The sequence below is a fragment of the Heteronotia binoei genome, chromosome 2 (genome assembly GCF_032191835.1).
Source record: "Heteronotia binoei isolate CCM8104 ecotype False Entrance Well chromosome 2, APGP_CSIRO_Hbin_v1, whole genome shotgun sequence".
NCBI classification, from domain to species: Eukaryota; Metazoa; Chordata; class Lepidosauria; order Squamata; family Gekkonidae; genus Heteronotia; species Heteronotia binoei.
This window is the reverse complement of record NC_083224.1, coordinates 29,616,587-29,628,375: the sequence shown is the minus strand read 5'-3', so window position 1 is coordinate 29,628,375 and position 11,789 is coordinate 29,616,587. Positions and strand designations below refer to the sequence as shown.

The following is an 11,789-nucleotide window of genomic DNA, read 5'->3' as shown; positions in this document are numbered from 1 at the left end:
GGCAGAGGAAACACAACCTTCCGTAGTCAGGTGAGCGAGGCCTCCTCTAAATCCAGGTGGAGACTGAACAGACCAAAACATGGGTTTAGCAGCAAGCAATTTCCTTTCCTCCTTCTGGTATGTTGCTGGGATACAGTCAACACTGCCTATTGTTTAATATGGAGTTCTTGGCATTCTATTCAGGCATTGAAAAGGACATGTTATCGTGGTGCAGGTCAATAAACAAAGGAAAAAAGGCCATTTGATAAAACAGTCAAGCGATTTATTAGGATAAATACGAAAAAGTTACATAGATTCTATGCTCTTGACAAAATCAGTGGCACTTCCAGAGTGTCTCCATCTATTGGGGCCTTAAACACTGTCCTTTATAGACATATATCTGCCACTTGGGCAGATTTTCCAGGAGGCGCCAATTGTATAACCATATACAGCAGATAACAGCAGGGTTGATTTCTCAGTCAGACAACAAACATGCTTTGGATTACTAGTGCCCGATATTTCAGTATTGCACCACCAAGGTTGTTTTCCACACCCCTTATCCAAATGTGGTTGAAAGTGAAACCCTTGCAGCTTTTAACAAGAGAAGGGTGGCTAACTTAATGAACTTCTGCTTAGTTGTGATGATTTGAAAGAGAATGCTGACATAATTTAAACAGTGACTATGCTACTTTCATCTTTGTTGCACATGTCTGGTCTTTTTTTGCTAAAATGATTGATAAGGTGCTGCCATCCAGTTACGCTTTACTGGGGGGGAGGGGGGAGGGCAGTTAAGGGATGGCTCCAGGACACCTTTCAGATGTTTCGCCTGGCACATGCAAAATTACAAAAAAACCCTGTTTGGATGAATGGAGATTACACAGGCGTAGCTCTTTGCGGTTTACGCCCATTGCCAATAGTAAAACCAAATGTAAACCCTCCACACTGGTATCTTGAGTTGGTGAGAGGAGACTGCATGGTAGAAAAAGGTGTGGGGAGGAAAAAATTGAGTTGACTAAAACTGCACAAAATTCTTTTTTTCTAGTACATGCCAACTATAGAGTCTTAGTTTTCAAAAATCACATTTTCAAAAAGGACAAAATGGATTTAGGAAAAAAAAGGTGTTTTTGTTTTTTTTAAAAAATGTAAAATTTGATTTGTCATATCGGTAAAAATTAAATTTAGTGAGTTACTCATGCACGAGTGACACAGACCCCCGCCCCACCCCCCAAAAAACCTTCATGGAAACCACACCAACGTTCTAAAAGACATGAGGAAGTTTATGATACTTAGTTGGACTAGTGCAGCAAAGGGTACACATCAATCTAAAACACACAAAATGGCAGCCAAAACTAGGTTATGTCCAAAGAACAGACTATATATATAGTTCTTTTTCAAACGTTCCTATGTACACTTTTAAAAAAACCCAAAAAACCAAAATGATCAGTGCTGAGAAATTTAACAACCTGTCACGATCAACAGAAACAAACAAAAAAAAGATTCAAAATTTTTTAGAAAAATCTGAACTGTTAAAAAAAACACTTGTATAATGTTTAGCATTAGAAAAAGATATTAAAATTACAAAAAATGTCATTTTTTTGCTGAGAAATTGCAGTCATACATATTCATTTGCATTGACGAGGCATTTGTTTCCAACTTATTTAAAGGTTTAAGCACAGAATTTCCTTGCAGTATTCACATCTTACACAGTTGTTTTATGCTGAAATACTAAAGACAAATCGCTCTATAGGTCATCTCTAAAAGCAGTCAAGGAATTTGCAAAGCAAATAACGTTATTACAAATGCAGAACACTGTATTGCAGATATGGAACACTTTTCATGGCCTGAGTTTGATAGGCAATTGTGGAAAATTAAACTTTAAAAAAAATCCTAAACATTGAGAAGATTTACCAGGAGTTAATCTGACACTTAATGCAACACTGTGAACTACATGCTTCTGACTTTTAAGATTATATAGCGTGCCCGTTGCAAGTATTCACATTTCAAAGGAAAGAAACCATGAAGATCCAGTTTCATTACTGATAAGATCCTTCTGCAGAACTCGGGGGGGGGGGGGGTTGTGGTCATTCACTAGTTAAAATTTAATTCAACACTCCTGTGAATAATCCTCAACACCAGTGCCACACATCACAACCCATGAATTTCCAGAGCAGGACTCACTTATTCCCACTGATCTCCATCAGAAAAAATGAATTCTCATCGGGCAAAGGAAAGAAATCCAGATATTCAGAATTTTTACTTACATACAAACAAATGGTTTTCTGAACCTCAAGAATTCACATTTTGGATTTCACTATATGTCACCCTTGTATTTTTTTTTTTTTAAAAAAAAGAGGTGCTTAGATGGATTTTACACAACGTAAAATAAATTTCCACTACCGAAACGTTAACAGTTCAAACCCACAAACCTCAAACCGCTTACTCCAGAGTAGACCCAAAGAAGCGTCTGGACTACCTCCACGATAGTGATCTGAGGACTGTGCAGATGAGATTGAAAGTTAGCAGGAATGAAGGAAAGCAATCACTAAAAAGGGTTGGTTTTTAATTTAACACACACCAACACACAAGACTGAAATGCCACAGTTCACAAAGTGATTTTTTTTAAAAAAAATCTATCTTTGACAAAAAGAAACATTTCTTTGCTCTAACAAGACAACTGTGCTGTATTTTTGCCTTTAAAAAATGACTTGTTACCAATACAAGATTCAAGTTTTCCTAATTCTTTGCAGTTTCATATGTACATGTTGAGTAAACCAATATCATAAAATGAAATGCCATAAACAACTGAGCAGTTTAGTAACAAAATGGGAGTTAAGTGTCCATGGTTTTTATGTCTGCTGACCATATTAGCTCAAGCCTGAGGTGGCAACCAAGCAATTCCCTTGTCCTTCAGTCAGCGAATTTCAAAAGGCATATTCCTGTAACCTTGGAGGATGCTGAAGCTGAGAATGCGTGCATTTCACACGAACGCAGATATAAATACTGGACTTTTTGCTGAGATCGTTAATCTCCATGTCTGTAAAAGAGAGCTGGGGGAGTGGCTGAGTATCCCAAATCACATTGCTGTTTTATGGATAGGTCCACACATTCCTCAGTTAACGTGACTGAATTAAGAACGAGCCCTTTTCTCTTGGGTTGCATTGATTTGCTTGATGCAGTCTTCCTTCCTGGTTAGTTGTGGTCCACACACACACATAAAGGAAGTCAGTTTTGTTTCTCGAGTGCAGTAATGTGCATGGTCTGGTGTTTTGGTTTGATGGTGGCAAAAAAGGCCACATCCTGATCCCTGTCTGCTCGCAGGACCAGAACAGTCTCTTCCACAGCCTCGAGGTGAGGGTTGCCCACGCTTCTGAAATAAGCTACAACAGGGAAGCAAAGAAGAACATTTTAGTCTGTTCAGTATCTACCTAAAAAGAAAAAGTTAACTGTTGGGTGGAGGAGCCGGAGCTCATTAGCACAACTCTTTTGCATATGCCACACACCCCTGACATCACCGGAAGGTGTACTAAATGATATCCGCTCAGCATCTACCTTAAAATGCTTCTTGAATTATAATTGTCATAATAAAACCTTACTCGCATCATATATTTAAAATTACTTTCTTCTCTGTGGCCAGAGTGACATGAGGAAGATTTCCTTCTGTCTGCTTTATATGTTTTGGTAATTTCCCCATGTTTTTGTGGGGAAACATATTAGAAAGTTTGTCAAATCTTAGAGTTCAGCAAAATTCTCACAGGGGGGTTGAACAATGGAGCCCAGAAGTAAGTATTTTTTTTGAGGGGGGGGGGAAGAAAGGAAGAGCACAGTAAAATTTAAAGGTTCTGGAGCTCCGTTCCTGTGAGCTCCATACAAAGGGAGAGATCCTCTCTCCAAAGTCAGCCACAGAGAACTTCAACATGTGTATTTTTTCAGATGCTAGTCCAGATGCAAGAAATCAACCCCACCATCTTTTGAAGTAATACAATGGAAGGGCCCTGACCTGGATAGCCTAGGCAAGCCCAATCTCCTCAGATCTCAAAAACTAAGCAGGGTTGACTCTGGCAAGTACTTGGATGGGAGACCTCCTTGGAATACCAGCAGTCGGGAGGACAGGGGCAAGCTTTACTCAGCCACCTATGCCATTAAAGGTCTGGATGGATGGAAAATTATTCAGCCACCTCCCTGAATATCCTCCAAGCCCCCAGTAAGGGTCAGTCACCAGAGGCTGCCATGACTTCCAAGGTGCACAAACACACACACACATATGCATACATACACACACTTAAATACAAAAATATCCCCCCTCCCCCCAAAAAAGTAATCTAATGGAAGGATGGTTTCTCACTATGCACCGGGGAAGTCTGCAAAAAAGAATGACAAGAACGCATACCTTTCTCCAATAATGTTTGCTTCAGAGCCTTGGCAAGCAGAACCCTTACGTTTGGCACAGGGTCAGAAGCCAAGCTCAGGAGACTGGGCAGCAGGTGCTCAACAAAATGGTTCACCGGCATGCACTCCTCTTCCACCACTGCCTGTACGAATATCAAGCAGAAACCAACCCCCACAGTTAGCAGAAGACAGAGTCTACTGGTTTTCAGTAGAAGGAACAGTCAAAAGCCATGTGACAATATTGGCATGTGCTGTTGCAGGACAGAGCCAAATGTGCAGCATTGCCTGGTTATGAAAGAGGAAGAGCTGGGTTTGAATCCTGCATTAGCCGCGAACTCATTAGATGGCCTTTGGCAAGATCCTTTCTCAGCTTTCACCTCTACATAAGCAATATGGGAATACTGTCCTACTGGGCAGAACTGATTACAGAGCGTAAGATTAGGCCACTTTGGGTTCTCTTTGAGGAGAAAAGGAGAGATACAAATGAAATAAATAAATATCCACGTCCCAGGAAGTAAACCAGGGCTAGGAGGCAACATCAGAGGAAGGCCTTGGCTCTGGTTGTTGACTCTCTAGGGCAGGGGTGTCAAACTCATTTGTTATGAGTGCCGGATCTGACATAAATGAAAACATGTCGGGCAGGGCCATGTGTGTCATAAAATTTAATACCAGATAGTGAAGATATAAACTTTATAAAGGACACAAATACAATTAAAGATTTTTTAAAAAAACCCAAAATAAAACATACTTAAAAGATTAGCACTCTTGCAATATTTTGTTTATTTAACAGTCTCTGATAACTGACACCTCTTGCTCTGAATTACTGCATCAAAATCTGGAGTCAATGTCTGTGCTGCAGCAATCTTGAGTATGATGTTCAGACATGCTTGTGGGCCTGCTAGAAGCCCTCTGGGGGCCTGATCCAGCCTCCAGGCCGCATGATTGACACCCCTGCTCTAGGGTGACTAGGTGGCTACTGGCTGGATTAGTTGGTCTGATCACACAGACACCTCTTGTGTTCTTATTACAGTCAACTAAAGAGATGCAAGCCCCTCTCAAAAATATTCCTAACACAATTTTATTCCACTTATGCACCCTCTCTTCCACCACAGACTTCAGGGCAACTGACTTACTACTGAGCCCGCTTCGGTGGGGTAGGGCGGGATATAAATCGAATGAAATAAAATAAAAATAAAATAATACTTAGGATGCCTAGTCAGTCTACTATCAAGACAGGTCACAGAATCGGTTGCCATGTGCCTTCTTAGAACCATTGTTCTCTATTCACACCCAAGCAAGCAAGCAACAAGGCAAAAAAAAAAGGAAATCCCACCTGGCAGATGAAGGCAAATGCTTGTCTTCCAACCCACTTGGAACAATGGCGGAACCTCACGATCAACTCGTTAATGAAATTTAACCCCAGAGAGTTTGCACCGTTGGCATAAAACTTCTGTAATATTGCTACAACCTGTGAAAATGTCAAGAGGGGGGAAATCAGGCCACAAATGGCAACAGCTAAAGAAGGCATGGCTGATGCAGTGAACGCCAACATTTGGCACTTTTGTCCTTTCAAAACAAAAGTTTTAGCATACAAGACAAAAAGGTAGCTGAAATGACAGCTACAAGACAATTACAGTTAAAAATAGGTCAATCAGAAAAAAAGGAAGGAAACTGGCCTTAAGTAGGTTGATGTCCATTGATATCATACAAAATTTACAAGTTGCACTTCCAACTTCTTCTTTTTTTGCCATCAAGTCACAGCTGGCCTATGGCAACCCCCATAGGATTTTAAAGGCAAGAGACATTCAGAGGTGGTTTGCCACTGTCTGCCTCTGCATAGCAACCCTGGACTTCCTTGGTGATCTCCCATCCTAACCAGGGCAGCCCTGAGCTGGATAGCCCAGGCAAGCCCAGTCTCCTCAGATCTCAAAAACCTAAGCAGGGTTGATTCTGGCAAGTACTTGGATGGAAGACCTCCTTAGAATACCAGCAGTCAGGAGGCCAAGGCAGGCTTTACTTAGCCACATCTCTAAATATCATAGAATCATAGAGTTGGAAGGAACCTCTAGGGTCATCTAGTCCAATCCCCTGGACAATGCAAAAAACTCACAAACACCTCCCCCCACTAAATTCACAGGATCTTCATTGCTGTCAGATGGCCATCTAGCCTCTCTTTAAAAACCTCCAAGGAAAGAGAGCCCATCACCTCCTGAGGAAGCCTGTTCCACTGAGGAATCACTAACGGTCAGGAAGTTCTTCCTAATGTTGAGCCAGAAACTCTTTTGATCTAATTTCAACCCATTGGTTCTGGTCCTACCTTCTGGGGCCACAGAAAACAATTCCACACCATCCTCTATATGACAGCTCTTCAAGTACTTGAAGATGGTGATCATATCACCTCTCAGCTGCCTCCTCTCCAGGCTAAACATCCCCAGTTCCTTCAACCTTTCCTCATAGGACTTGGTCTCCAGACCTCCTCACCATCTTTATCCTCCATGCCCCTAGTAGGAGCCAGTCACCAGAGTCACCATGACTTACAGTTGTACACTCACACGAACACACACATGTGCACATAAACTTTTTTTTAAAAAATCCTAACCAGGGCTCACCCTGCTTAGCTTCTGAGACCTGATGAGATCAGGTTAGCCTGGACTATCCAGGTCAGGGCAGCCCTACAAATTAATGAATCTCCAACAGGTCCTATCATTAACAGCTTTGCTCAGGTCTAGATTAACAAAAAGACAAGCATAACAACAGGAGAGGACCACGCTATTAAAATGGCCCGGCAACAAGTCAGGAAAAGTGGTCTTTGCAGTTTTGCCAGTAGGTCTTGGTGTGCTCCTGGCCACCAGGAAACCCTCTAGAGTCCTTCCCAGTAAGTTGAAGAGTCCATCTGTCCCTCCTCCTAATATATGACACATAGAGGCAGAGGAGAAGTAGGTAGCCTACCAGCTTGAAGGAGATCCACCTGACTTCAGAGACTTTATCTGAACAGAGCGTTAGTGCAATGTGTCTTAGGTAGTCATATACGTCGTTGGGATTGTAGAGCTCCAGGATCAAAATCAGTTGTCTGGAAGAGAGGAGAAAGAATTATTGACAACATTGCTGGTTGTTACACCTGTCCGCTGAAGAGGAGAGGACTGACTTTGTTCTGGTGAATCAGGCTTTAAGAGATACAGTGATGATGAATGAAAAGCCTTGAGCCTTTGTTCTTCTGTTTTGATCAGTATGAAACATACTTTTCAACAAGGACATAAACTTTTTTTAGACAAATGCAAAACATAATGCTGTTAGCCGCCTTCAGTCTTTTTAGAATGGGCAGGATATAAATCTAACGTAATAAACAAACAAACAAACATAAAAGAATTGCTTGGTCTGTCTAAAACGCAGCAATATCAGCCCTGACAAATGCACTTCATTAGCATCTGAAGCAAAGAAACCTGAACTGAATGTTCTGGGTACTGGTTCTGAAAATCTACATGTAGCTGTAAAGTCATGTGCTCCATCTTTTAGCTTTGGCAGCTCTTGTCTTTATTTCATGCTGAACATAGCCAATGGACACTACTATAGCAGTAGAGAAGTTGTGTGTGTGTGTGTGTTAAGAGAGGGGGGAGGCAGAGAGAGACAAAGAGAGAGAGAGACACAGTTTGACAGTTAGTAGCTTTGGTGTGGATGAGATGGCCTGAATGAGAGCAGGGAAGAAGTGTTGTCCAGGGAAGAAAGGAACAGGATTTCTGTGCTAACATAAATGTGGGGGAGTGTTTTATTGGATTCCCCCACCGTGCAAAATTACACTAATAAAATGCATTTTTACTTTATATTTTATTAAACATAAAAGGTAAAGGTAGTCCTCTGTGCAAGCACCAGTCGTAAATATACAGCTCTATTAAAGAAACTGCAAAGGATCTCTATGTATGGAGAAGATTCTCCAGTGAATACTCCCATTCAGAAAGTAAAGTTTGGAAACTAAAGCGTAACACACATTGCAGTAATTAAGGAATAGCCTTTTTGCCAATCAAAACACCTCACATTCTTTTCCAGTCTTCCCTCTCCCGATTCTATTCCTCTATCAGATGCCTTGCACTGAACCACAACTGTCCATAAGCTGACCACACCCTAGCTGCATGCATAAGGGGAAAGAATTGTCTGCAGTGATTGGCCACACAATGAAGCCAACCTTTTCATTTCCTGGTTACTCCATATACAGTACTTGGGGGAGGGGGGGTAAGATTGGCTTCATTACCTGGCCAATCACTCCAAACAGATACAGCACTTCAACACACACACATATGCTGAATGCCAAACACCATTTTTTTAAAAAAAAAATAGGCAAAAAAATAATGAAATGAACTAGCATCATCCAAACAAATTCTGCTACCAGATTAGGGTGTGCTAATTTAGATAAATGTGAACTGATCTGGAGAGCGTTTCTCCCCCCGCCCTCCATTTACAGAATTTAAGAGGTATTATTACCCCTATCTGAAGAAAGATCTGAACAGACATCAGACGTAGGATTTCTTAGCTTATACCCTTAGCTGCACAACGGCACTGCCCTACACTACCAGTACATATAGATGCAACACCCAAGAGGAAAATGAAAATCTTAACAGCATTCTGTGACACTTTAAAAATGAACAATCATTTAATACCAATATGAGTGAAACACTGCTAAACCAAAGTCTTTGGAATGAAAGTGCATCTATTCCAAGAGCCACAATCTAAGATGCATTATACTTAACCCACACAGAAGACATGAGGTTCTTAGGGCCTGCCTTGTACCTACTCTGCTGCCTTTCAGGGGGTAGGCCAAAACATTAGTCAGATTTTAATTAAGGGGCCGTTCTTTTAAAACAACAGTTTTATTGTTCGCTTCTGGCCTGAGAACTGCTTTTAAAGACACTTTTTGAGATGCATGATGCCCTATGCTGTTTTTTACAACTGTTAATTCACAATTCTTCATGTTTTTGTGATGTCTGATTCTGTTTTATTAAGTTTCACAAGCCTTTATAGGCATAGATCTGATTATAAATGGGGCAATAAAAAGATACAGAAATAACAAAATAAGCCAGTAATATACAGCTATACATTCTGTTTTATTTTGTACCGTCCCTTTGGCAGGATCCCTGGAGAGTGTATAATGTTTGTTAATAACAGGCAGCATAGACATTTTCCAAAAGAAAAGCATAAGAAGAAAACATCAGTAGAGGGGTGGCATTGGTAAAAGTACTGAAGTGACAGAAGTCTTCCACTAGGTGTCAGAGTTATCACATCAGACAAATATGCTCCTTAGAAAGATTATACTAATTCTCCACCTCAGTGGAAACAAGCCGCAGCCAAACACAGCCCCTGAATGTGCATTAACTGGGCTGTTGGGTTCCATACACAGAAGTGAATTCTGCTGGGCTTCATACAACTTTATAAAGCTTATTTGAAGGAGGAGGAGGAGAAGACAAAAGGTTGCAGATAATTTGGTTAAAGCAAGCAATGATTAACCTTTTCTCAAAAGGTTAGCAAGAGCAATGTGTGCCATGGTTCATAAACAATTTCGTACCAATAGCAAGAGCAAAAATTGAAGAAGACATTTTACTCACTCTGCAAGTTCATAGCGAAACCTCCAGTTCCTACTGTTATCGGTAACAACAAACTCTTGAAGCTGATAAAGGTATTCGCGCCTTTTGTCTGCATGAAGCAACTATAAGCAAGAAGGTGTTCAACAATGGAAACAATCTATGAGAAATCAAGTCCAAAGCCTTCAGCGTCCTAGCACACATTTACAGACTTTCCAAAAAAGCTTTGCTTTTTTCAGAGCAATAGAACGTTTTCTGCAAATCACCTCTAACAACGGAAGTGTAAAACAAAGATTGGAGAGGTAGCAAATACGCTATATATATATATACACACATACACACACACACACACACATATACACACATACATAAAAAGTAAAGGTAGTCCTGTGTGTGTTTGTGTATAATTTGCTACCTCTCCAATGTTAAGTATTTTAAGAGACACTTTGCTCGGGAAACACGTCCTGATAGTCTTGTCCAGTTATTATGTAACTTCAACTTAACTGTCCAGTGCTTTACTCAATTAAAACATGTGTCTCCCAAGTGCAGGCTGTAAAAAATTCTCACACACACCCCCACACATCAGATTAAAGGGGGAGTGTATTTTAAGGCCCATTACACGCATACTATGCAGATACTAGTAGAGTCACCTTCAGGGATTTCTATAACACGTGCATGATGATGCTGTGTGCATCTGGACTGGCTCATAGGTTATGAAGCAGAAAGGCTGTGCTGTTCTTAAACAGGTCTGCAGCTGAGTTCTGCTGCTGAAGTTACAAGCTGAGTCAGGGGTCATCAAACCCTGCAGGATACCTCTTTTCTAAAGGAGGGTGCAGGCGGGTGTTTAAAAAGCCCCTCTACACAGAACTGACTTTTCCATAAACTTCTCTTGATGAGGACCATGACTCTAAGAAGCTAATTGGGGAAAGCATGCATAATTCTAGTTGCTTCTACCTTAAGGAAGTCATACAGGTGTTTAAGGACTCCAATGCGCACTTCATCCAGGTCTTTTAAGAAACCGTTGAAAATAGGCACCAGATCTGCCGCTGTTAGCTGATCTCCCAAAATAACAGCCAACTCGTGAATGGAAAAAGCCAGCGTCCGACGCACCTTCCACTACAAACAGTCAACAAAAATTAAATATAAGAAGGTTAAAAGAATTTACAATTGACATCCCAATGCAGTGCTTTAAAAACACAGAATAGTGGTTCAAAAAGAAAATAAGACAAAACAGCGGTCTCTTTTCCATTCCCCCCTCTGTATAGACAAGGTTAAGCTGACCAGCTCAGATCCTATTTCAGCTCCTTTTTCCTGGATCAGAAAAGTATCCAGGTGTAGAATTACTCTCTGCACACGATGGGGAAGAAACCCCTATTGCTTTGGGAACGGTGGCAATTACTTTTTGGAATATGGGCCAATGGAGAATGCAGATGTACAGTAAGGAACTGCAAGATGTCGGCTTCTCAAGACACCTCAGTTCCCAATTAGCCTCCCTAACAGGAACCAGTCATCACCCAGTCATCTGTCCCACCCACCATTTTGAAGTGCAGGTGTTTGTGCTCCACCCCTCTCACCTCTTACATGCACATCTATCATCCAGAGCCCTATCCTGGATGGCCTAGGCTAGCCCAATCTCATCCCATCTGAGAAATTAAGCAGGGTCAGCGCTGGTTAATATTTGGATGGGGGACCACCAAGGAAGCCTGGGGTTGCTAATCACCTTTGTTCTTTTCTTGCCTTGAGGACCCCACAACAGGGTTCCCGAACATGTGCCCACGGGAGCCACAATGCCTGCCAGCATCCTTCCTGGTGCCCATCAACTGTTTTTAGAAAGTAGGCGGGGTCAGGTGTGGCATT

At 41.4% G+C, this 11,789-nt stretch overlaps 1 protein-coding gene across 3 annotated transcripts in view; it reads right to left on the bottom strand.

Moving 5' to 3' along the window:
• Positions 1-240: 240 nt before the first annotated feature.
• LOC132566061 (serine/threonine-protein phosphatase 4 regulatory subunit 1-like) overlaps positions 241-11,789 on the bottom strand; it is a 51,104-nt gene continuing 39,555 nt past the window's right edge. For all 3 annotated transcript variants that reach the window (XM_060230738.1, XM_060230736.1, XM_060230737.1), the window contains 6 exons: positions 10,887-11,048; positions 9,957-10,057; positions 7,315-7,435; positions 5,699-5,833; positions 4,367-4,508; positions 241-3,356 (listed from right to left, as the gene is read on the bottom strand). In XM_060230738.1, the coding sequence (XP_060086721.1) occupies positions 3,202-3,356; positions 4,367-4,508; positions 5,699-5,833; positions 7,315-7,435; positions 9,957-10,057; positions 10,887-11,048 (816 nt within the window). In that variant the 3' untranslated portion in view covers positions 241-3,201. The remainder of the gene's footprint in view (positions 3,357-4,366; positions 4,509-5,698; positions 5,834-7,314; positions 7,436-9,956; positions 10,058-10,886; positions 11,049-11,789) is intronic.